This window comes from Podarcis cretensis, assembly GCF_951804945.1.
Source record: "Podarcis cretensis genome assembly, chromosome: 11".
NCBI classification, from domain to species: Eukaryota; Metazoa; Chordata; class Lepidosauria; order Squamata; family Lacertidae; genus Podarcis; species Podarcis cretensis.
The window spans coordinates 64,122,594-64,148,111 of record NC_137180.1 but is presented as its reverse complement, the minus strand read 5'-3'; the positions used below and the strand labels follow the sequence as shown (position 1 = coordinate 64,148,111).

Genomic DNA, 25,518 nt, shown 5'->3' with positions numbered 1-25,518 from the left:
GGCCCCTCCCCAGGAAGTATGTTCTCTGCTCACATCTCTGCTCAGCTTCCCAGGAAATGGCGAAAAGCTAGAAGCTGGCTTCAAAATGAAACCCGCTCGAAGACCACCCACATTAAGGGACCCTGCATGGCTTTGCAGCCTGTAAAGAAATCAGCCCTCTGGAGGAGGCTCAGAGCAGACAGAACATGTCAGGCTAAGCTCATATACATCCCACCCTTTCTAGTATCTCTCAGATATGCAATGACGGGCTACAAATTCCTCTGTTAGAACTGAGCAGATGAAAACTGAAAGAACAGGCTGTTTAGTAGAACAGATTTTCCTTTACGTTTTTATTTGAAAGGGTTTGGATTTTGTTTTTTAAAAAAGGGGTCAATAATGGAGCCAAAATTCATCCCCGCCTCTCACCAAATGCCTCTTCTTAACCCTGTCTTGTTCATGCTCCGGGAGACGATGGAGAAAGGAAGTCAACCGAGTGCCTTCCATGCGGAACTTCCTGCTGCTAATCCCTTTCTCCTTCATTGAGATTTATCTGTTGCCTATTCACTGAGCTGATTCAGCACCACACAAAGATTGGAAGTAGCGGGGGAGAGGGGGAACCGAAGGCATTCAGAGGCATTTAAGAACTATCTCCTTGGCCGCAAAGAGCAGCAGGAAGCAGATGCCTCTGCCAAGCCGAGCTTTTAGCTGCTCTCTCTGGCTAGGACATTTCAGCACCCTCTAGCCGTGGCAGTGACCAATTTCCCATTTTCAGGTAGGGAGGCAGCTATGGGGCTGACATCTAGCAGAGCTCATGGGAGCAGTCTCCCATTTGCACTTGGTCTCTTCACCACAACCTGGACCAGTCATCTTCAGCCATTTCCTGGCCACTCCTCTAAATTGGACACTCTTCTGCTTTCTTTGGCGATCCCTCGTAGCCAAGTAAGATTGTCTTCCATGAACACGGTCTTAACATCGTCTAACATTGTGTATGCAATCAAATGCCAACAGTGTCCTTCAGCTCTCTATATTGGACAGGCCAGACCTTACGCCAAAGAATAAACGGACATAAATCAGACATCAGAAATCACAAGACAGAGAAACCAGTAGGAGAACACTTCAATCTCCCAGGACATTCTATACAAGATCTCAAAGTAGCTGTTTTACTACAAAGGAATTTCAGAAATAGACTGGAAAGAGAAGCTGCTGAATTGCAACTTATCACCAAACTTAAAACCATGGAGAGTCCTGGTCTGAACAAAGACCTTGGATTCTTATCTCATTATACATGACAAAGCCATTTTTCACCTTCTCACCCCTTGCTTTTTCCTGTAAGACCTATTGCAGTCGTTAAGAGTCGTCAACAGGCTCATCACAGCTATCTGCCAATCACCCATTCCCACCACCCTTCTGAGTAATACCCCTCCCCACCTTCTCACTATATAGAAGGGTCTGGAAACTTCTGTTTCAGTGTATCTGAAGAAGTGTGCATGCACACGAAAGCTCATACCAAGAACTAACTTAGTTGGTCTTTAAGGTGCTACTGGAAGGAATTTTTTTTTTGTTTTGACCACGGTCTTAACAGTGAGTCCATAGTAAAATGAAAATCAGATAGGTGGGACTTGGGGAAGCCCACTTAAAAATGTTTAAAAAATAAGGGTACAACAAGAATTTGTTTGTTTTTCTGTTTGTGTTCCTTATTTGCATTATAAAATGAATAAAAAAATTGGGGGAGTGAATTAACAGTGAGTCCATAAGGGACTGTGGAGGACAATTCTGGATCCACACGTCCTTCCACAGTGGGGACATAGGTTTCCAGGCAGGAGTTGATCATGGTGTGGATTTGCCAATCGTGCCTTCCTCTTAGCACGTTTCTCCCTTGCGTCCTGAGTTCGAGCATCTTCAAAGCCCACAACACCTTTGGTAAAGCCTGTTCTCCAACTGGAGCGCTCGCAGGCCAGTGTTTCCCAGTTGTCGGTGTTTATGCTACATTTTTTTTAGATCGGACGCATGGGGGTCTTTGCCCAAGCAGGACAGGTGTGTGGCAAATGTTCCTTGTGTTCAAGACCTCAGTGAAAACAACTGAAGGCTTATGACAGCCAGGGCGGGGGAGAGGCGTGGAAAAGGAGATGAAGGTGAGGATCACCAGTTACCAGACATCCACTACAGCTTCTAAATAAGGTCCATCTTAATAGTTGTAGCTCCCTGCAACAGGGAGGAGGACACAGTGAACAGAATGATCCACCAGTGGAAGCATGGACCCAGAAGGTTTTGCTGAGCCTTTTCGCCAAGAGGAGAGGGTGATTCTCCCAGAAAAGCCCAATTGGCCTCAAAAGACCTCGGTCTAGCAGGGCAGAAAGACAATTCCAAATCGGCACCAACTGCCAAAGCTATGCCCAGCCCACGCCACGTGCCCTGCCCAAATTACGGAAGCTTCCCCCACAGGAACAATTCATGCTGATCCCCTTTATCCAAAATCGCAGTGGTCAACCAAGGGTCCCAAACCCAAAAGGTCCCTGTTGTGCTTCTGCGCTATGAAGTTTCTCTTTGTTTCAGCTGATAATGCTCTTCAGGCAGGTTTCTCAAGCGCTCGGCAGCCTGTGGGGAAAAAGGGAATTGATGTGTGCACTGTTAGAATTCCTGGTCCATGATTGCAGTCATGGGATTTTTGTCTATCACATGACGGTGTGTGTTTTGCCTCCACAGAGTGGGAAGTGACAGAGACAGGATGTTTGTGTTACTGTGTTCCGTGAAGTGGGACTATTGTCCTTTGTTCTTCCTCTCTTTGCTGTCTGATGCTAGAGAGAGAGGGAGCCATGTTGCAGTGCTCCGTGTATGTTTATGTGTAAATAAAGTAGATTAGCCAATATGCTGAGTTGCTGAGGTCTGTCACGCAAGATGTGCAAACTCTGCGGATCCCTAAATGTGCCGGTGTCGGTTGGCATCAGTCTCTGTGATGTTTGGGCTGAAGAAAGCTTGTGAAGCTCCCGAATGATTGACCAGGAGGGAGAGAACATGCCAGTCGGGCATGTGTCTCTGCCAGGGTCCTACTCCAGCGTAGGCTGAACTCCTGACAGTCAAAGAGAAGACCCCGGAAAAGGAGAGTCTCTCTGCCCCAATCGAACCAGGCCTCAAACTTGCCAAAGAAGAAAGAACTTAGAATAACTCTATTCCAGCAATATTCACCACTGCCCCTCCTGCCGCCTACTTTCTCGTTTCCATAAATCTCTGCCATAAATTGCCTTCTTAACCCATTCACAATGTGTATCTAAGAATGTAAGAAGAGCCTGCTGGATCAGGCCATTGGCTCCATCTGGTTCAGCATCATAGTGGACAACCAGATGTTGTGGGAAACCCAGAAGCAGGATTCAAGCACAACAGCCGGACTCTCCTCTCCTGTGGTTTCCAACACCTGATACCTGGAAGCATTGCTGCGTAGACAGAGCAGAGCCATCGTGGCCAATAGCCATCGAAAGCCCTCTCCTCCATGAACTGGTCCAATCCGCTTGTAAAGCCATCTAGAATTGGCGGCCATCACTGCCATCTTGTGGCAGGGAGTTCCACAGTTTAACTATGCGCTGAGAAATGGCCTTTTCTTTCCTCTGCCCTGAATCTCCCAATGTTCAGCTTCACTGGATGTCCACGAGGCCCAGTGTTATGAGCGAGGGAGAAAAACATACCTCTTCCCAGGCCAAGCCCCGTTTTACAAACTCTTATCCTGTCCCCTCTTTACTTGCCAAGCTCCACTCACCTGCTCAGGCGTCAAGTCCCTCTGAGCCTGAGCCAGCATTTCGTAGCCAACCATGAACTTGCGGACGGTGGCCGAACGCAGCAAAGGGGGGTAGTAATGGGCGTGCAGCTGCCAGTGGCTGCAGTCAGCGTCAAGGTAGGGTCCTGTTGGGGCTCCTATTAGAGGAGGAGAGAAAAGGGAGTGAGGCTGGGGCACCGCAGGGCAGAGAGTCAGGTGCCGGCTAGTGCAGGGGATGCAGATGTGTTGGCTGGATCAGGCCCAAATGGGTAAATCTGAGCCTCACCGTCAGGAAGGGAAGACTGGGAAGGAATTCTGCCCTGCGGAGGACCTTAAGGTCCATGAATAACCATAGTTAGAGGTCCCGGGCCCTAAGGAAGTCAGACTATCCTCCACCAGGGCCAGGGCCTTCTCAGTGGTGGCTCCGACCTGGTGGAATGCTCTGTCCCATGAGACTAGGGCCCTTCAGGATTTAACCTCCTTCTGCAGGCCTGTAAGACAGAGCTATTCCGTCTGGCCTTTAATCTGAATTCGGCCTGATCTTCTATTTCCCTTCCCTTCCCTCCCCCACCCCTTTTATGAAGATCACCCGCTCTGAGACCCCACAGCTAATTCTCCCCTGGCCTCCTCGCTGGCCCAAGTAGGACCAATTCAGCCAGCTACCCCTGGGGATTATCTAATGCTTATTAGATGGATTTCCCCTAAACTGATTTCTGAGCTTTGAATTTTATTGTTATTCATGGTTTTATATTGTATTTTATGCTGAGTTGGCCAAGGAGAGAGGACAGGACAGGGCAAACAAAGACTCCTAACAGAAAAGGGAAGGTTGAGGCAACCTTGCATCGCAGGGGGTTCGACAAGATCAAGGTGGCCCAACTATACATACCAAGTGGGCTTCAAGAGAACTTTGACACAGAATCACAATCCTTGGGCACCTGAAATTTCTCTGCTCCACGCTTACCATGCCACCCCATGGAGTAAGGGAAGGAGATCTGGAAGAGGTTGTCATACTTGGTGAGAAGCCTCTTCATGATGGAAGCCAGGCCTGAAACACAGGAGACCCAGAGACATCAGCCCGCTTGCCTTGTGTGTGCGAAATCTTGCTCAGAAAGCTTCTGTGGATTAAGATGCTTCATATAAAGCTCACAGCCCAAGCTCCGGCCAGCAGAAGGAATCCCACCTGAGGCATCTTTCCCAGGAAACAATTGCACTGATTCTGCTGCGGCCGACCACAGTCTCAACCTGGCTCCATCAATCACCACCTGAGACACAAGGCCAATCACATGTGCAGGGCAACAGTGACGGAGCTGCTCTCAAGCACCATCACAAAGTTCAGTGGACCAGGAAGAGGCCCTTCATGAATGCGGTCCCATAGATCAAATCATCTATCCTTGAACTTAAAAGACCCTCCAGGTGCTCTGGTCCACCTGCTCTCAAAGACCTTCAGCAGGTGACCTTTCCACACAAACTATTTGTTTATTTAATTGCACTTATAGTCTACCCTTTTCCTACAGGAAAATTGAGGCAGCATATGTGGTTCGCCCCAGGGCTTTTTGTTTTCAAGAAAAATAGGTGCCAGAATGCACCATGAACTACTGCAATGTGCTCTACATGGGGCTACCTTTGAAGGTGACCCGGAAACTACAACTAATCCAGAATGCGGCAGCTAGACTGGGGACTGGGAGCTGCCGCCGAGACCACATAACACCAGTCCTGAAAGGCCTACATTGGCTCCCAGGATGTTTCTGAGCACAATTCAAAGTGTTGATGCTGACCTTGAAAGCCCTAAACGGCCTCGGTCCAGTATATCTGAAGGAGCGTCTCCACCCCCATTACTCCGAGGGCCTTCTGGCGGTTCCCTTGCTGCGAGAAGCCAAGTTACAGGGAACCAGGCAGAGGGCCTTCTCGGTAGTGGCACCCGCCCTGTGGAACACCCTCCCATCAGATGTCAAAGAGAACAACAACTACCAGACTTTTAGAAGACATCTGAAAGCAGCCCTGTTTAGGGAAGCTTTTAATGTTTAACAGACCACTGTATATTAATACTTTGTTGGAAGCTGCCCAGAGAGGCTGGGGAAGCCCAGCCAGATGGGCGGGGTATAAATAATAAATTCTATTCTATTCTATTCTATTTTATCTAGAGGTCTTAGCAGACCGCAAACTTCACCTGAGTCAATGGTGTGATGCAGCAGGAAGAAAAAAAGATTCTATGATTCCTGTATTGGGCAGGGCATAAATAATACATTATATTTGTTTGTTTGTTTGTTTGTTTATACCCCGCCCATATGTCTGGGCTTCCCCAGCCACTCTGGGCGGCTTCCAAAAAAATATTAAAATACTGTAATACATCAAAGATTAAAAGCTTCCCTAAACAGGGCTGCCTTCAGATGTCTTCTAAAAGTCTGGTAGTTGTTGTTCTCTTTGACATCTGGTGGGAGGGCGTTCCACAGGGAGGGCGCCACTACCGAGAAGGCCCTCTGCCTGGTTCCCTGTAACTTGGCTTCTCGCAGTGAGAATTATTATTATTATTATTATTATTATTATTATTATTGTTATTATTGTTATTATTGTTATTATTATTTTGTTACAATAAGTTGTTGGGCAACTCGGGGCAACCCTGAACAGTTGCCAGCTTGACAACATCTGTGCCTCCACATTCCCTTGCACACACAGACCTCACACCTAAGTTCTTCCTAGCGACGCAGGTTCTCCACTCATACAGTGCCAACGGCAGTCTGTTCCTCTGGGAACGCCCCCTCTATTCCTTCTTCTTGGTTTGTCCCTGCTTCCCTTCTCCCCACATTTCAGAGAGGCAGCAGTGCCCGTTCCATGATCCCACCATCTTCTGCCAGGGCACTCACTGTCTCTTTCCCCGTCCTGGAGGTCCTGAAGGCGACGGACGTGTCGTCGTCGGGGAAGCAGGAGGGTTTGAAAAGGCCACACCGCCCAGTAAGGCACCACCACCACCCAGTCAGAGTTCTCCAACACAATCCGCTCCTGCCAGGGATCACAAAGAGGGGCTCAGCCACAGGTCCAAGCGCCGCTGCTGCCGCTGCCACCCTTCCCGCGCGCCAGGGGTCCCCGACCTTCCTCTCGGCCTCCAGCTGGGCGTATTCGAGCAGCATGGGGATGCCACGCTCGCAAAGGTGCTTCTGCTGCGTCCGGTCCTCCAGGGAGGCCTCGTTGGGCAGGAAATTGCTGGCCCAGACCTAGAGAGAGGATGAAAAGGGATGCATCAGTGCAGCCGGGCAATTTAAAAGCCTCCACACTCAAGTCTAACCAACTGATGCATAGCGGCAGAACATCTGCTTTCAATTCACAAGGTTCCAGGTTCAGTCCCTACCAGCATCTCCAGGTAGGGCTGGGAAAGTCCCCTGCCTGGAACCCTGGAGTCACTTGCTAGTCCGTGTACATCTGACTCAGGGGAAGGCAGCTTCCAATGCAACTTTCCCTGGAAAACACAGTGCCTCAACGCACAGGCACAATTTACAGTAGGCTACTTGCAGGCTTACATTGCCACCATGTGGCCAACATTTTAAGAGCAAGTAAGATAAAGGTAAGGGACGCGGTTGGCGTTGTGGGTTAAACCACATAGCCTAGGGCTTGCCAATCAGAAGGTGAGCTCCCGTTGCTCGGTCCCTGCTCCTGCCAACCTAGCAGTTCGAAAGCACGTCAAAGTGCAAGTAGATAAATAGGTACCACTCCGGCGGGAAGGTAAACGGCATTTCCGTGTGCTGCTCTGGTTCACCAGAAGCGGCTTGGTCATGCTGGCCACATGACCCGGAAGCTGTATGCCGGCTCCCTCGGCCAATAAAGCGAGATGAGCGCCGCAACCCCAGAGTCGGCCACGACTGGACCTAATGGTCAGGGATCCCTTTACCTTTACCTTTAAGATAAAGGTAAAAGGTAAAGGACTCCTGGACGGTTAAGTCCAGTCAATGGCACTCATCTCACCTTCAGGTCGAGGAAGCCGGCGTTTGTCCACAGACAGCTTTCCGGGTCATGTGACCAGCAGGACTAAACTGCTTCTGGTGCAACGGGACACCGTGATGGAAACCAGAGCGCACGGAAACACCGTTTACCTTCCCGCTGGAGCAGTACCTATTTATCTACTTGCACTTTGACGTGCTTTCAAACTGCTAGGTTGGCAGGAGCTGGGGCAGAGCAAGGGGAGCTCACTCCGTCGTGGGGATTTGAACCACTGACCTTTTGATCGGGAAGCCCAAGAGGCTCAGTGGTTTGGACCACAGCGCCACCCACATCCCCTGAAGAGCAACAACAAGGAAGACGTTCCACATGTCAAATCATAGAATTATAGAATTGAAAGGGAACCCCAGGGGTCATCTACACCAACCCCCCCTGCAGTGCAGGAATCTCAACCAATGAATCTCTGACTTTTGGCCATCCAAACTCTGCTTGAAAACCTCCAAGGTAGGAATCCACCACCTTCCAAGGGAGTCTGTTCCACTGTCCAACAGCTCTTACTGTCAGCATGTTCTTCGTGATGTTTAGTAGGAATCGCCTTCCGTGCCATTTGAACTCACTGGTTTGGGTCCCACCCTCTGAAGAGCCACGACCAGTCAGTGGAGGCAACACTGAGCTAACTGGCTCAGTAGAAGGCGGCTTCCTAGAAAACCTCCTTACCTGGCAGTGAGGGTGAGGGTTGGAACAGCCCATCATGGCTCCTTTGTTCTCAAAGATCTGCAAGGAGGAAAAGGAGCCATCTTATGCAAGTTCATGACCAGTACCTCTCAAACCCCCTTTGAACTGACCAGTGGTCAAAGTTCCAAGGCAGGGAAACTGGTTCCCTATTCTGGATTCTTAGTGAAACTGTGCTTTTCTACAGTAAGCCGATTTCTACACACCCACAAGTCCCTCTCTAGCCTACACCCAAGCAAATAAGAAGCAGGGACAGAGCTGAAAGATGCATTGCAGCCAGGCAAAAACGACGAGGATGCCAAGGCAGATCAGCTCAGGAGAGCGTCTGGCCTTGAGAGAACCCCAAGGGCCAGTTATAGAGGCCAAGGGTTCCCCATTCCTGCTCCAGATAGCTCGCCATGTTTGCTTTCTAAAGGGGAAACCATTGCTTATCTCCAGGAAGAACGGGCAGCATAAGAAGGGATGGAGCAGGCGATAATGTAAGTATGTATGAGCCTGCTGGATCAGGCCCAAGGCCCACCTAGTCCAGCATCCTGTTCTCACAGGGGCTAAGCAGCTGCCATAATGGGAGACCCACAGAGCAGGATCCAAGCACAAGAGCCCTCTCTCCTCTCCTGTGGTTTCCAGTAACTGCTATTCAGAAGCATTGCTGCCTCCAACCATGGGGGCAGAGCGTTAGCCATCGTGGCTAGGAGCCATCATGGCTTTCTGTAGCAGCAAGTTCTGTAGTTTAACTATGCTCTTGGACATTAACTGAACTAGCTCCGCTGTACATCGGGGAGGGCTGTGTGGAGAGAGTCTCTTCCTTTAAATTCCTAGGAGTTTATCTCAGTGAAGACCTTACTTGGAAAATCAATACAACCCAGGTGGTTAAGAAAGCCCAACAGAGACTCCATCTCCTCAGAATATTGCGAAAGAACAATGTCAATCAACATTTGATGATCTCCTTCTACCGGTCCACAATAGAAAGTGTCCTTTAATACTGCATCACGCTGTGGTTCGCTGGTTTGACATCAACTGATAAGGAAGTGCCTATAGAGGGTGGTGAATACAGCACAAGATACTATGGGCTGTCCCATGAATCCGCTGGATGAAATAGTGGAAGAACGTTGCCTCAGGAGAGTGAGGAAAATTCTCAGGGATGATTCACACCCTGGCCAGCACTTTCTTGATCTCCTGCCCTCGGGCAGAAGATGTAGAAGCCTGATTAGTCCCACCAACAGGGTAAAGAACAGCTTCTATCCGTGGGCTGTTAGGCTGCTGAATGAAAAGATAACAACATGGCAAGTGACTTTCGGGTTTGGTGGGTGTGCATCAGCAAACGAGGGGAATTAAAACTAAGAGAGCTGAGTGGGGGGTGCTCGTGTGATCTCAATTGTACAAGTGACAATAAAGTATTTCAATTTCAATAATGTGAGGGTTAGTAAAAATGAAGTCTTGGGGCAGGAGGGGTTGTGGTGGTTGGCCAAGGTAGGTCCTTTCAGCAACTGACCTGTACCCAGGAGTAAGAGGCACCCAGCTCCACAGCTATCTCCGACCACTTGTCAATCACGCTGCGGATCTCGGCAAGTGACATGAGGGGCAGAGTCATGTCAGACCAGGGGTGGAAGCACATCACTTTGCTGAGAGGAAAGGAAAAAGGAGAAGGAGCAGAGATCCTAGAATCAATTTGCTGGAAGGACCCAGGTTATCAAATCCACCCCAAACCCAAACCATAATCCAGGCTAGTCTGCATCCCAAGTACAGGACCGGTCTGAATGAGGTATGCCACTCCTAAGTGGCTGCAGAGCAAACAACTCCACATTTTAATTCATAGAAAGTACACTGCTTAATTACAGTCATACCTGTACAGACGCTTCAGGTTGCGTTTTTTCAGGTTATGGACCGCCGAAACCCAGAAGTACCGGAACGGGTTACTTCCGGGTTTCGGCGGTCATGCATGCGCAGGAGCGCTAAATCGCACTTTGCGCATGCGCAGAAGCCCTGAATTGCAACCTGCATGTTTGCAGATGCGCCACTGTGGGTTGCGAACACTGCGGGTTGTATTTAAACACAAAGCGGTTTACAAAAAGATTAAAACAGCAGAGATGGCCTTGAGATCCCTGGGACTAGAAATCAAAGCAGCTAATTTGGTTGAAGTCATGCATATGGAAGTGGAAAGCCAGACTGTTGGGCAAATCACGATAAGATGGAGGCAAGGCAAGACAAGCCTAGGAATTCTTACTCTGCAAAAACTGTTGGCAGTTTTTGGAAAAGGCAGAGAGGAGTGGGCCAAGAAGGGAAAAGTGCAAAAAAAAAAAAAAAAGCAATACAAGGCAACCCTAAAGCCAGCCATTCGGCTCAGCAGGGAGGAAGGGCTGGAGATCACAAGGAGCCAGATTTACCACACGCCTCGAGCGGACGCTGCACGGAACAAGGGGTGGTCGCCAGCATCTGGGAAAGGAGAGGAAATCCAGTGAGAATCGCAGGGAGGCGGGCAACGGATGCAGTCCAGGAAAGGCAGGAAGAAGCCAGCGCACAGCTGCGACGTCAGCCTCCCTCAGACCCCACAAATTCATCTTCTAGCCCAGCCAGGGACTTGTCATCAGTGCTACTGCTCGACTGCAATCCCGCCTGCCACATCCTGCAGTGAACTCTGCTGCCCCCAACTCAGGAGGGACTTTCAGGCCCAATGTATACGATGCACACTGTGAAGGGCAAGCGAGAGGTTTGTACAGTCAGACCTCCTCTTGCAAATGCTTCATGTTGCGTTTTTTCAGGTTAAAAATGCAGCAAACCTGGAAGTGTTTACTTCTGGGTTTCGCTGCACGCGCAAAGCATTCTGCGTGGTTCGCGCATGCGCAGAAGCGCTCTATCGTGCTTCGCACATGTGCAGAAGCGCCACTCTGGTTACAGACATTTCGGGGTGCAAATGGCACCCTGAAACGGATCGTGTCTGCAACCAGAGGTACCACTGTATAAATGTTCACGGTGGTGCAGCGTTCCCTCAGCACATTGTAAATCAACACGGGGAAACTGTGCCTAATCCTGGACTACACAGAGATGTCACACGGCATGGATGCCTGCTGACAGCTCAGGAATTGCCAGTGGATCTCCACGGATGGAGGGGTATCTTTAAGTGCAGCAAACAGGACAAAGAAGATCCCATTATTCTGTGGACTTCAACCATGGCTCCTGCAACAGTGCAGGAGATTTAGCATGAGGTGGTCCCAGGCCCTTGCCTGTTTTGCACAGAAGCAGTAAGCCAATTGGGGCGCTCCCCAAGAGCACCCGGCCGACCCCTGGAATGGAATGCTGGACTGGATGGGCCCTTGGCCTCATCCAGGAAGGCTCTTCCCGTGCCAATACCTTACACTTAATCTTTGTATTATATTGGTTGTGTTTAGAATAGATTTATGAACGATTTAGAAAACTTATTGATTGGAATATTTGTATGAGATTGCAGAGGAAAAATACGGAATAACAGACACAATTTTGCTTAAAATGTATATAGGAAGTGCAGTGTAAGCGATGGAAGTCAATCAATGAAATAATCAATGAAATTTTATTATTGATATATTTGTAGAATAAATCTAGAAGAAGTTCTTCCATTTTTTTTCTTCTTTTTCTCCTTCTTTTTTCTTTTTTCTTTTCTTCCTTTTTTCTTTTTTGTTCTTTTTTTATATATGTGTGCTTATCTGAAATATGTATGTATGTATGTATTTGCAGTATTTTGTTTGTATCTTGTAATAATTATGTTAAATATTTTATTTTTTTTTAAAGGCTCTTCTCATGTTACATTGCATCCTGCCTGATAGAAAAGACAAGAGCCCCTCTCGGAGTACTTTAGCAACTTTTGTCACAACAGGATGAGCCTTTGAAACAAATCAACCAAGATGAGCTCCTTTCCCTCCATCCACATTCCCCTGGGACATCCATGGGCAGCTAACATTTTCCAGCTAAGTCACAGACCCTCAACTTTGAAAAAATGCTGCAACCTGCAGTAGAACTGCCACCTGTCTCTTTTTTTTCTGACAAGGCTCTTCTGCTTTTAACTGCTGGAATCCTTACGGCTGAACAGGTAGCCCTGCCAGAAACAAGAACACACAGCAACCCTCTCTGGAAGCTATTCACTATATTAACAAAGGATCCTGGTTCATTCCCTGCGGAGAAGGACTCATTAAATGGGTTCTCATTGAGCCTCATCTTCCTTGGTAAACAGTTAAGTGCTAATAAGAAAAACTAGGTGAATTCTTACCAGGCTCTGGGGCATCTGGCTGCAACGCAGGGAAGTCGTTGTCAAAGACAAACGTGCTCTCGTAATTGGGATTCACCTGCATGAGGAAAAACACAGCAAAACACAGATTGCAGTCAGGCTGCTGAGCTGCAAGACCGTAGGGCCGCAACTTTAGTTTCAACTCTCTACCAAATATTTCCAAGATTTTAGTCTTTAGGACCAGGGAGGAAATTCCCCAAGAATTGAGAGAACAGGGAAGAGAGAGTCAGTCATACCTGCAACCATAAAATCCAATGAGAACCAAAATTCTGCTTTATTGGGATTCCAATATTTCAAGTTGGCCAGAATGTGCAATTTTCCAGAGGAACTTGTTTGAAAATGGTTCTCAAGGGGTGATGGTGGAGAGCAGAATGATTTCGAAGAGCTGTGCTGAACAGTAAAAAAAATTAAACCCACCGCACTACTGCCTGATGTTTCTGTGTAAAGCCTCACGCTGGCTTTTGACTGTCCTGCAGACACTGATGGAAGAGGATTTTTTTTAAAAAAAAAATTGCAAGCACAAGATAACAGGCTCTTTCTGCTTCACTACATACAGGGGATCGATTAGCCAGTGTGGTGTAGTGGTTAGAGTGTTGGACTAGGACCTGGGAAACCAAGGTTAAAATCCCCTCGTATCCATGACCTTAGGTGGGTGAATTTAGGCCAGTCACTGTCTCTCAGCCTAGCCTAATTCATAGAGTTACTATGAGGTTAAAACTGGGGAGGAACACAGGAAGGCATTCCTCCTTAAGTATTTGGAGAAAAGGTGGGATGTAAAAGTGATAAATAAACACAACTGATGGTTATGAACTGATTTATAGCCTCCGTTATAGGGACGCGGGTGGCGCTGTGGGTTAAACCACAGAGCCTAGGGCTTGCCGATCAGAAGGTCAGTGGTTCGAATCCCCATGACGGGGTGAGCTCCTGTTGCTTGGTCCCTGCTCCTGCCAACCTAGCAGTTCGAAAGCACATCAAAGTGCAAGTAGATAAATAGGTACCACTCTGGCGGGAAGGTAAACAGTGTTTCTGTGTGCTGCTCTGATTTCGCCAGAAGTGGCTTGGTCATGCTGGCCACATGACCCAGAAGCTGTACACCGGCTCCCTCGGCCAATAAAGTGAGATGAGCACCACAACCCCAGAGTCGGTCACGACTGGACCTAACGGTCAGGGGTCTCTTTACCTTTACCTTTTATGGCCTCCATTGAGGATTGAGGGTGCACCACGCCCATTGAGGATTGAGGGGTCTGTACCGCCCTCCCTGCCCCTGGCAACGCAGTACCTGGCCATTGGCTCTCTTGGCTCCGGGGCACAAAGGGTTGCCCGGATCACAGCGCGGGATGTCCTCCTGGGGCGGCTTCTCCACCTGCCCCTGCCACGGGCGCCGCATGCGGTGGGCTGAGACCAGCACCCAGTCATCACGCAAGGGGTTGTAGCGCAGGTGCTGGTGCTCTGGAGAGGGAGGGAGGAAGCAGAGTTAGAGACGCAGGAACACAAGGCGGGGGACAAGTGGCTAAGGCACCACCATCACGACCCGAGAACCCCCTTCCCCTTTAGCCCTGCCTGTCTCCCTGGCCACAGACCCCTCCATGTCATGACAGAAGCCCCGCCCCTCCAAGGCAAGCCCCGCCCACCACACCTAGCAGCAGGACCCTCCCATTTAAAGCAAGCCCCACCCACACCCATCAACAAGCCCCGCCCCTCCAAGGCAAGCCCCACCCACCACACCTAGCAGCAGACCCCTCCCATTTAAAGCAAGCCCCACCCACACCCATCAACAAGCCCCGCACCTCCAAGGCAAGCCCCGCCCACCACACTTAGCAGCAGGACCCTCCCATTTAAGGCAAGCCCCACCCACACCCATCAACAAGCCCCGCCCCTCCAAGGCAAGCCCCACCCACCGCACTTAGCAGCAGCACCCTCCCATTTAAGACAAGCCCCCCTCCAAGGCAAGCCACACCCACCATCCCTAGCAACAAGTCCCTCCCCTCGAAAGCATGCCCCACCCACACCTAGCAGGCCCCTCCCCTTTAAGGCAAGCTCCACCCACACCTAGCAACAAGCCCCTCCCCTTTAAGGCAGGCCCCACCCACACCTAGCAGGCCCCTCCCCTTTAAGGCAAGCTCCACCCATGCCTAGCAACAAACCCCTCCCCTTTAAGGCATGCCCCACCCACACCTTGCAGCAGGCCCCTCCCCTTTAAGGCAAGCTCCACCCACACCTAGCAGGCCCCTCCCCTTTAAGGCAAGCTCCACCCACGCCTAGCAACAAACCCCTCCCCTTTAAGGCAAGCTCCACCCATGCCTAGCAACAAGCCCCTCCCCTTTAAGGCATGCCCCACCCACACCTTGCAGCAGGCCCCTCCCCTTTAAGGCAAGCTCCACCCACGCCTAGCAACAAGCCCCTCCCCTTTAAGGCAGAAGAAGAAGGAGAAGAGTTTGGATTTGATATCCCGCCTTTCACTCCCTTTAAGGCGTCTCAAAGCGGCTAACATTCTCCTTTCCCTTCCTCCCCCACAACAAACACTCTGTGAGGTGAGTGGGGCTGAGAGACTTCAAAGAAGTGTGACTAGCCCAGGGTCACCCAGCAGCTGCATGTGGAGGAGCGGGGACACGAACCCGGTTCCCCAGATTACGAGACTACCGCTCTTAACCACTACACCACACTGGCTCTCAAGGCAAGCTCCACCCACACCTAGCAACAAGCCCCTCCCCTTTAAGGCATGCCCTACCCACACCTTGCAGCAGGCCCCTCCCCTTTAAGGCAAGCTCCACCCACGCCTAGCAACAAGCCCCTCCCCTTTAAGGCAAGGTCCACCCACGCCTAGCAACAAGCCCCTCCCCTTTAAGGCAAGCTCCACCCACGCCTAGCAACAAGCCCCTCCCCTTTAAGGCAAGCTCCACCCACGCCTAGCAACAAGCCCCTCCCCTTTAAGGCAAGCTCCACCCACGCCTAGCAACAAGCCCCTCCCCTTTAAGGCATGCACCACCTACACCTAGCAGGCCCCTCCCCTTTAAGGCAAGCTCCACCCACGCCTAGCAACAAGCCCCTCCCCTTTAAGGCATGCCCCACCCACACCTTGCAGCAGGCCCCTCCCCTTTAAGGCAAGCCCCGCCCTTCTGCATATCAACCCTCGTCTCCTTGGCAACAGCGCCCTCCCACCCCGCGTCAGCAAGGAGCGGGGCGGGGCTAAGAAAGGCCTCTCAACTCCACCGCGCTCTCCCTGCAGGTGGTACCGCTGGGCTGGAACTTCTCCGCCATCCTCCGCCGCTTCCTTCCTTCTCTCCGGCCCGCCAGCCCATCACGTGACCATCAGCGCACCGTCACGTGGACTCGCCCCGAAGGGCGCGCGGGTCAGCCCGTGGCGCCGGACGCAGGCGGTTGGCCGAGCCGCCTCACGTGACAGAACGCGCGGTGGGCGGTGCCCGGGGTTGGCGAGGGAGGAGCGAGGAGACGCGCGCGCGAAGCGGCCTTCGAAGAGCGTCGCCCCGGATCGCCATTGGCGGGGACGCTCGAGCGTCTCCTGCTGCCATTGGCCGGCGGGCGCAGCGCGGGGCGTGATTGGCCGGCCGTCCTGAGGCGGCGAGGCTTGCCATTGGCTCTGCTCCGGGTTGTCCGGCTGCCCGTGGCGCAGGCGCGGTATCCCCGATCCGCCTCCTCGGCTTCCTCCTGCTGCTGCTGCCTCGTCTCCTTCTCCTTCTCCTTCTCCTCCCGCGTCTTCGGGATGCGGTGGCTGCCGGCGGCGGCGCCGCGCTGGGCCGGGCGCTTGGCGCGGGGGGCGGGGGTCGTGGCGGCGGCGGCGGCGCTGCTGGTGGGGGCGCTGCGCTGCTGGGTCGCCCTCTCGGCCTCCTCGCGCCCCTTCGAGTTCGACCCCGAGGAGATCGCGCGCCTGGCCAAGCACCACGCAGGCGCGTCACGGGGGAGAAGCCGGGGGGGGCTGGTCGGGGGCTCTGGCTGGGGGCGGGGGGGGGCCGCCTCGGGTTCTTAGGCTGAGAGATCCGCCCCGGGATCCGCCAGGGGAAGGGCGGTATAGTAATGTGGTGACCAGAAATAATAATAATAATAATAATAATAATAATAATAATGGGGGTCTTTCGGGGGGAGAGAGAGAGAGAGAAGAGGGGCTGGTCAGGGGCGGGGGGGGGCCTCGGGTTCTTAGGCTGAGAGATCCGCCCCGGGATCCGCCACGGGAAGGGCGGTATAGTATTGTGGTAACCAGAAATAATAATAATAATAATAATAATAATAATAATAGGGGTCTTTCGGGGGGAGAGAGAGAGAGAGAAGAGGGGCTGGTCAGGGGCGGGGGGGGGCCTCGGGTTCTTAGGCTGAGAGATCCGCCCCGGGATCCGCCACGGGAAGGGCGGTATAGTATTGTGGTAACCAGAAATAATAATAATAATAATAATAATAATAATAATAATAATAATAATAATAGGGGTCTTTCGGGGGGAGAGAGAGAGAGAGAAGAGGGGCTGGTCAGGGGCGGGGGGGGGCCTCGGGTTCTTAGGCTGAGAGATCCGCCCCGGGATCCGCCACGGGAAGGGCGGTATAGTATTGTGGTAACCAGAAATAATAATAATAATAATAATAATAATAATAATAATAGGGGTCTTTCGGGGGGAGAGAGAGAGAGAGAAGAGGGGCTGGTCAGGGGCGGGGGGGGCCTCGGGTTCTTAGGCTGAGAGATCCGCCCCGGGATCCGCCACGGGAAGGGCGGTATAGTATTGTGGTAACCAGAAATAATAATAATAATAATAATAATAATAATAATAGGGGTCTTTCGGGGGGAGAGAGAGAGAGAGAAGAGGGGCTGGTCAGGGGCGGGGGGGGGCCTCGGGTTCTTAGGCTGAGAGATCCGCCCCGGGATCCGCCACGGGAAGGGCGGTATAGTATTGTGGTAACCAGAAATAATAATAATAATAATAATAATAATAATAATAATAATAATAGGGGTCTTTCGGGGGGAGAGAGAGAGAGAGAAGAGGGGCTGGTCAGGGGCGGGGGGGGGCCTCGGGTTCTTAGGCTGAGAGATCCGCCCCGGGATCCGCCACGGGAAGGGCGGTATAGTATTGTGGTAACCAGAAATAATAATAATAATAATAATAATAATAATAATAATAGGGGTCTTTCGGGGGGAGAGAGAGAGAGAGAAGAGGGGCTGGTCAGGGGCGGGGGGGGGCCTCGGGTTCTTAGGCTGAGAGATCCGCCCCGGGATCTGCCACGGGAAGGGCGGTATAGTATTGTGGTAACCAGAAATAATAATAATAATAATAATAATAGGGGTCTTTCGGGGGGAGAGAGAGAGAGAGAAGAGGGGCTGGTCAGGGGCGGGGGGGGGCCTCGGGTTCTTAGGCTGAGAGATCCGCCCCGGGATCCGCCACGGGAAGGGCGGTATAGTATTGTGGTAACCAGAAATAATAATAATAATAATAATAATAATAATAGGGGTCTTTCGGGGGAGTGAGAGAGAGAAGGGGGGCGGGGGGGGGGCTCGGGTTCTTAGGCTGAGAGATCCGCCCCGGGATCCGCCAGGGGAAGGGCGGTATAGTAATGTGGTAGCCAGAAATAATAATAATAATAATAATAGGGGTCTTTCAGGGGGAGAGAGAGAGAGAAGGGGGGCTGGTCGGGGTCTCTGGCTGGGGGGGGGCCTCGGGTTCTTAGGCAGAGAGATCCGCCCCGGGATCCGCCACGGGAAGGGCGGTATAGTAATGTGGTAGCCAGAAATAATAATAATAATAATAATAATAATAATAATAATAATAATAGGGGTCTTTCAGGGGGAGAGAGAGATAGAAGGGGGGCGGGGGGGGCCTCGGGTTCTTAGGCTGAGAGCCGCCCTGGGATCCACCAGGGGAAGGGCGGTATAGTAATGTGGTAACCAGAAATAATAATAATAATAATAATAATAATAATAATAATAATAATAGGGGTGTTTCAGGGGGAGAGAGAGAGAGAAGAGGGGCTGGTCGGGGGCGGGGGGGGCCTCGGGTTCTTAGGCTGAGAGATCCGCCCCGGGATCCGCCAGGGGAAGGGCAGTATAGTAATGTGGTAACCAGAAATAATATCGGAAGGCACCATGAGTTCCTGTCATAAAACAATCAAGTGGCATATAAATTTTATGAAATGAATAATAAATAAAATAACATAGTCTGGATTCATCCTATGACTAATTGTCTTTGCCACACCTGTATCTTCCATCAAGGAAAAATCAGGTGGCTAACCCACTCTACCTAATGATAGGGCCGCTCCTGCAACTACAGTGATGCCTCAGGTTACATACGCTTCAGGTTACAGACTCCGCTAACCCAGAAATAGTGCTTCAGGTTAAGAACTTTGCTTCAGGATGAGAACAGAAATTGTGCTCCGGCGGCGCGGCAGCAGCAGGAGGCCCCATTAGCTAAAGTGGTGCTTCAGGTTAAGAACAGTTTCAGGTTAAGAACGGACCTCCGGAACGAATTAAGTTCTTAACCCGAGGTACCACTGTATATGCTGTGAACTGCCCTGAGATATATACAAATTTAATAAATTTAAATAAATATGTGATGATAAGGATACGCCTCACTTCTTGGTTGTTGAAAATACGTGGTGTGGTTTACCTTAAAAACAAACAAACCCTAACCAATGAAATTACCAATAAGGTAAAAAAAATCATTGGTGGTGTTTTGAGGCTTTCGAAAATTTAAAACAGCCATAGGTCAAAATTTGGAGTGACTTTCTAAACACTGGTGTCCAGCCCTGCTTCAACCCAGAGGCCAGGCAGCCGTCTGCCAGAGCTGCTTTAGTTGTGGCTCCTGCACTGCAGAGGGTGATCCTTTGAGGTGCCCTTCCAACTGTACATTTCTTTGACTCCCGGTGGGCTTTTAAGGGGGAACAGCCGTTTGTTTTAACTCCAACTCATTTCTTTTTTAAAGGAAAGGTGTGGCGTGAAAGGTTTTGGATGAATTGAAATGCATAAATGTTTTCAGATCTATGGAGGAGGAGGCATTTGCTTGGCCTCTTCCAGTCTACCTCAGGCAGCACCTTACCTTCCATCTCTGTTCTTCCCTTTGAGAGGCTGACTCCTGGCTGCCCCAGAACACACAAAAACACACAAAACATCTCAGCCTGCTTGATGTTAATGGAAAAATCAACAGGGAGCAGCTGTCTGAAGCCCAGCTTGCTGGCCCTTGCTTGGCCACTGTCAGGGATTGTGTTTAGAGAGACAGGTCTTGCCAAGCGAAACAGTTTCGGGACTAAATAATTAGTTTTTAAGACTTGCTACTGATCTCTTACATGCTCAGACCATGTAAAGTCAAATGCTGATGGTGTGGATGGGCTCTCGGCTTATTCTAAGAGGGAGTCATCTGATCTGTTCTACCCAACAAAGGATAGAAGCTTCATTTCCACTTCCACAAGAAAGGGAGGCTGTCCTCACTAGGACTCAGTGTTGCTCTCCCCCCCCCCCCCCCCCCATTTCCTACAGGCCTGGACCACGAGTTGGCTTTTTCCAAGATCATTGTGGAACTGCGCAAGAAGCACCCAGGACACATCCTGCCAGATGAGGACTTGCAGTGGGTGTTTGTCAATGCCGGTGGCTGGATGGGTTCCATGTGCCTGCTCCATGCTTCCTTCTCTGAGTACGTTCTGCTCTTTGGCACGGCCGTCGACGCTGGGGGACACTCAGGTAAGCTGGATTGAACCACACAGGATGCTGATATAGACGGTCAGAGACAAAGGTTTCCCTCTTCGAGTATCGGGAGAATAGAATTGGCTCCTAAGTTTAGAGGCGGTTTTAAGTCTGACCTACAATTTCATTGGTGCCCTTGGTGCAGATTATGCAGTCCATTTGGATTTGGACACAAGGAACATTACTTCATATGCATTTTCTGCATCCATATGCATTTTTAGCCAGAAGTAGATCCTCTTACAAATGGTAGAGCTTGCTCCCAAGTTAGTGCATAATTGAGCATTAGCCATAAAGGGTGGATGTCGGATTTCTCAGTGCACATCCTCTAGAATTGGGAGTGATATGTTTGCAGCTGGCTCACTGCTTAAACTGGCTGCCACATTTTGACTAACTGCAGCTTTTGGATCATCTTCAAGGGTGGTCTCAAGTAGAGAGCTTTACATTTATTGAAACAGGAAGTTAGGTAAAGGTAAAGGGACCCCTGACCATTAGGTCCAGTCATGACTGACTCTGGGGTTGCGGCGCTCATCTCGCTTTACTGGCCGAAGGAGCCGGCGTACAGCTTCCGGGTCATGTGGCCAGCAGGACTAAGCCGCTTCTGGCAAACCAGAGCAGCGCACGGAAACGCCGTTTACCTTCTCGCCGGAGCGGCACCTATTTATCTACTTGCACTTTGACGTGCTTTCGAACTGCTAGGTGGGCAGGATCAGGGACTGAACAACGGGAGCTCACCCCTGGTGTGGAGATTCGAACCACCGACCTTCTGATCGGCAAGCCCTAGGCTCTGTGGTTTAACCCACAGCGCCACCCGCATCGAAACAGGAGGTTGCTAGCTGGCAAATCAACCAGAGCTGATAATAGGCACTCTGCCCCACTGACACCACTTGGTCTTCCGCTTCATCAAGACCTGATTGGCTATTCAATTCTTGAAGGCAGGAGCCACCTTTCCACACTTCTTCCTTTGATGTAACCCACCCTGCCAGTGTTCTCTCCATCCCCCACTTCCTCACCAAAGGATAAGACCTCTACAGCTGGCGGAGGATGAGATTTTGGCATTGCTTTCTCCACCTCCCTCCAAACCAGCAGTTACAGTAAGAGTAATCAAATCTCGCCTACTGAGTTGCGTTGCCTCTTAGTCCTTAACTGCTACTGGATGCTGTTTCTTCCCTTGCAGGTCGATACTGGGCCGATATCTACGATACCATCATCTCGGGGACCTTTCGGCAGTGGAAAGAAGGAACAACCAAAAGTGAGATCTACTACCCAGGTGAGTTGCATGTTCCTTGTAAGGTGATGCTTCTGTGGGGAGAGGAGCAGGATGAGACTCTTTAAGTGTTGTTGCCTGTTTGTGCAGGAGATACCATCGTCCACCGGTCTGGAGAGGCCACGTCAGTGCAGTGGAGTGCCGGCACATGGATGGTGGAGTACGGCCGCGGTTTCATCCCTTCGACGCTCCCCTTTGCCCTTGCTGACACAATCTTCAGCACTCAGGACTTCCTCACCCTCTTCTACACTGTGCGTGTTTACGTCAAGGGGCTGCTCCTGGAGCTCAATGCCTACTTCAGCGACTCGGGCTAGTGAGCGCTCGCTGCTCCTTGGCTCCAAGTCAGTCATCATCCCCCTTGAAATGGAAGGCTCTCCTCCCTCCCTGCCTCCCCTTGGCTGTGTACTAGAGAGCAGTGGTGTGGCTCGTGTGCTCAGAAAATACCCACACAATACTGGGAGCATCATTCATGTTTCAGCAGGCATAGAGAGGGATCTGCCAGCAGTAAGAGGGAATCCTGTCTTTCTATCTTTCAATTCCTGAGTGCTTCCTTCATGTATTTCTGTAAGTCTGCTGTGCTCTGCAATGTGATTTAATGGGCGCTTTAATGAAAATCTTTAATGGAAATGTGGACAGCCAAGATTCAGGGTTTCTTTGGCCATGCATAGACGAGAGAGAGGCTGTTGCATTACATTCTGGGTGTGATTGAGCCACCTTAGGATGCAACCTACTGAGCTCGTGTCAGTGCATGACTTTTGCTTTGCTTTTCTTTTTCGGGAGAGGGGGGTGCTTGAAACATATATATACATACCACCCTCTCTAGAAATAAATGGTGTTGGAGCAGCAGCAGTACAATGAGAGTCTCTGAGCTCCCCCAGTATATTTGCACTACTGTTTAACACAGACAAAAAAATACTTCCTGCTAAATTTTGATCCTCTCCTACCCACCCACCCCCCTTGATTCGACATGGGCATTTTCCTGTTCCTCTGTCGGTAGGTGTGGTTGGTTCTTTGGGGCCTGCTGTGTGGGGCACTTGGCTCTTGGTCTGTGTTTGTAACATGACTTTTCCTGTATGTCTTAATCCCCACGGGGCCAATGTCTGGGTGGGAGCTGCCTTCCACCCTCAAAATGGGTTGCACGTTCTCAAGAGGACCTCATCCAGTTTTATCCTGTAATACTAATACGGAGAGCCGCTGTCCATCGCCTTAACTTAGAGCCTTACTCTGGTGGCCTCTTCAGCTATGCACGCATGTGTAGATATATAGATATATATATTTGTATACCTCTTAGTGTTGGTGTCTGTGGCAGGATGCCATACGGCCACTGTTCCCAGGGATGGTTTTTGATTCAACCCTGGGGTGAGAATCTCAGTTGGACCAGACACTGCTCTTACTTCTTTTTTTCTTCCACAGTTCCTAATTGGGCTTGAGGCCAAAGGTAGAATTTTTAGGCTCAGAATTCAACCGGGGTTGGGGGGGGCGGGGAGGTGTAGGGCCAAACCCAGGGATGATTTCATGGGGGTGGCAAAACTGGGTGAAAAGTTTGCTTGGGCTTCCTGTTGGGTGGCCATAGTGGTAGCATTTGCTATTCTCCCTTTTCCTTTCCACTGTTTCTTTAGCAAAGACAGAGCTCTTCTTTACCACCACCAAATGTCAGTTGCAACCCCCACCCCCACCCCACCCTGGTATAGTAAAGTTCCGGGATATTTGGATGGCTGGGAGGGGGAGAGAACTAGAAGCCCCAAGAGGAGGAGAGTTTTTAAGGACCCCTCTCATGTATTGTGCAAACTGCCTGCCTTTAAGTTGCCTGCAAATGGGGCTATGAAATGGGGCGCGGTTGCCCTAGCCGTAGTTCCAAAGGTTTTGATAGATCATGTATCTCTGCCCTAGCCACTTCCTCTTAGCACCTAATAACCATGTTCTTCAGATAACTGACGCTGCAGAAGAAACCTTCCTTTCCCCTGCAAATGGAATCTTATTTGGTGGCAGGCCATCCCAGAAAGTTAAGGGTTGCAGAAGCTGTGCTTGCCAGCCCTGAGACCTTGTTCCCACCTCTGTCTTTCCAAACCATAGTTTCTTCTTTCCAGTCTTTTCACTTGAAACGCTGTTGTAACTGGACAGGATGTTTTCTTTCACCCCCATCTATCATTTACCCGCAGTTCCTTCGCTTTTCTTCCTGGGGATTCCATATAGTTCCCACATGTGCAAATAGAGACTGTTCTTTTGACTTGGGTCATGTTTGCAGCAGTTTCTGTTCAAGAGGGAAAGAGAGAGGCTCAGCTGGAGTGCTGGTGTTCCCCACAGTTGCTGACAACCTTCCTGGGCTTTCTCCCCACCCATGACAACACAGCGCTTGCATGGGGAGGCAGCAGAGCAGACTGGTCCAAGCCGGTCTTGCAATTTATTCCTTTTGGCTGTTTTGGTGGCAGGTGACAAGTGCAGCTAAAATGCCCGAACCCCTTTAGAAAGGTCACCCCAGGTGCTCAATTATGTGTACTTGGTATGCTTGACCCAGGTGCTCAATTATGTGTACTTGGTATGCTTGACCCAGGTGCTCAATTATGTGTACTTGGTATGCTTCAACCCTGGAGCCAGGTGCTAGCTTACCTAATGGTCCCAGCTGATTAGCAAGCCTTAGAACCTGAAAGGGCAGCTAGTTCCCCTTCTTTAATCCATCCACCCCAACTTCCCCTGGGGCTGAACACTTCTTTATTTAAATCAGGATGCAGTGATGGTTGCAGGCAGCCGACCTGTTTGCAGGCTTCCTCCGTCCCAGCTTCTGCTAGCTCCTGTCAGAGGAGTCCCACGGGCTAGCATTAGCAGCGGCTGAGAATCCGATGCATTTCCAGTACGGTATCCTTGTCACCATCAGCCAAACATGTAGCATGTGTCTGGTTACCGTCTCAGTTACTGCAACTGTGCCTCCGTGCACAGCCGACCTGGGTGTTTTGTTTGCCAACCAGTGTTTGAGAATAAATTGGTGTGTATGATTGTTATACTTTGACAAAAAGATAATATAATGAACCATGATTAAACTCGCCATTGTGTGTCTGTTTTTGTTATTGATTGTTGAAAACAGTGGCAAAATGAATGTTTGCTTCATATTGGTCTTTGTAGGGCAACTTCGAGCTGGAAAGTGGATCTGCGTGACTTTCTTTCCAGATCCTCGGTAGATGTTCAGGCTCATTTGTCACACCTCATGCTGCAAGGCCCCCATGCATTTCCAAGACACGCGTCTTTTCCACTGGAAGAAACAAAAAATGATGCCTTATTAGTTGGCTTAACATTGATTTTAAGGGGGGGGGGCTCATGCAGAATTAACACTTTCCCAGCAAGGATTAAAGATGAGAGAAAGAAATACGAGAGAGTGAAGGGTAAACTGCAGGATTATGGTGATCCCTGGAGTAGAGGAGTACTCCTTGGAATTTTGATTAATAAAAACTGTAAAACTTGTCCCTCAGCAGGAACTAGATTTGCCTGTCTCCAGACACTGAACTTACAGGTGCCATCGTTCAACAGCACAGGTGTCACTGAAAGGCCTTTAGGACACTTAAGTTTTGAAAGGGTCATCCTTTGAGTATATAATGGTTTTAGCATATTATGCCAATCCTCTGGGCCCAATTCAGAGTACTTGTTTTGACCTAGATTCAGGTAGGTAGCCGTGTTGGTCTGATGCAATCGAAATAAATAAATATATTGTCCAGTAGCACCTTAGAGACCAACTAAGTTTGTTCTGGGTATAAGCTTTCATGTGCATGCACACTTCTTCAGATACATATCTGAAGATGGTGCTACTGGACAATTTATTTTATTTTGGTTTTGACCTGTAAAACTAAATTGCACAGGACCACAATGTCTTAAGACCACATCTCCCCATATGAACCAACTCAGACCCTGTGGTCATCACCTGGGACCCTTCTTCGTGTGCCTCCTCTGCACAGGAAGGG

At 50.2% G+C, this 25,518-nt stretch overlaps 2 protein-coding genes and 1 long non-coding RNA gene across 3 annotated transcripts; 1 reads left to right on the top strand and 2 right to left on the bottom strand.

Moving 5' to 3' along the window:
• Window positions 1-300: 300 nt before the first annotated feature.
• On the bottom strand, window positions 301-16,019 carry GALT (galactose-1-phosphate uridylyltransferase). Its single transcript, XM_079995053.1, has 11 exons — window positions 15,872-16,019; window positions 13,918-14,087; window positions 12,621-12,696; window positions 10,768-10,816; window positions 9,876-10,005; window positions 8,369-8,425; window positions 6,811-6,933; window positions 6,586-6,721; window positions 4,686-4,769; window positions 3,728-3,882; window positions 301-2,574 (listed from the first exon to the last, which is right to left on the bottom strand). Exons 1-11 carry the CDS (start codon window positions 15,894-15,896, stop codon window positions 2,509-2,511), a joined length of 1,071 nt encoding a protein of 356 aa, XP_079851179.1. The 5' UTR covers window positions 15,897-16,019; the 3' UTR covers window positions 301-2,508.
• A 325-nt stretch (window positions 16,020-16,344) lies between these two features.
• On the top strand, window positions 16,345-21,980 carry SIGMAR1 (sigma non-opioid intracellular receptor 1). Its single transcript, XM_079995123.1, has 4 exons — window positions 16,345-16,543; window positions 20,104-20,304; window positions 21,482-21,574; window positions 21,662-21,980. Exons 1-4 carry the CDS (start codon window positions 16,360-16,362, stop codon window positions 21,883-21,885), a joined length of 702 nt encoding a protein of 233 aa, XP_079851249.1. The 5' UTR covers window positions 16,345-16,359; the 3' UTR covers window positions 21,886-21,980.
• A 150-nt stretch (window positions 21,981-22,130) lies between these two features.
• Window positions 22,131-25,258, bottom strand: LOC307226392. Its single transcript, XR_013843360.1, has 2 exons — window positions 24,141-25,258; window positions 22,131-24,076 (listed from the first exon to the last, which is right to left on the bottom strand). It is a non-coding gene; the product is annotated as an uncharacterized lncRNA (long non-coding RNA).
• Window positions 25,259-25,518: the final 260 nt, after the last annotated feature.

Bases quoted from the DNA above. Each gene is read 5' to 3' on its own strand.
- GALT (XM_079995053.1), bottom strand. From the start codon at position 15,896: ATGGCGGAGAAGTTCCAGCCCAGCG. The intron at 14,088-15,871 runs GTACCACCTGCA...CTCCCTCTCCAG, and splicing joins GGAGAAGTTCCAGCCCAGCG to AGCACCAGCACCTGCGCTAC. The intron at 8,426-9,875 runs GTCAGTTGCTGA...TCCTCCTTGCAG, and splicing joins CCTCTTACTCCTGGGTACAG to ATCTTTGAGAACAAAGGAGC.
- SIGMAR1 (XM_079995123.1), top strand. From the start codon at position 16,360: ATGCGGTGGCTGCCGGCGGCGGCGCCGCGCTGGGCCGGGCGCTTGGCG. The intron at 16,544-20,103 runs GCGCGTCACGGG...CATTTCCTACAG, and splicing joins CCTGGCCAAGCACCACGCAG to GCCTGGACCACGAGTTGGCT. The intron at 21,575-21,661 runs GTGAGTTGCATG...CTGTTTGTGCAG, and splicing joins AAGTGAGATCTACTACCCAG to GAGATACCATCGTCCACCGG.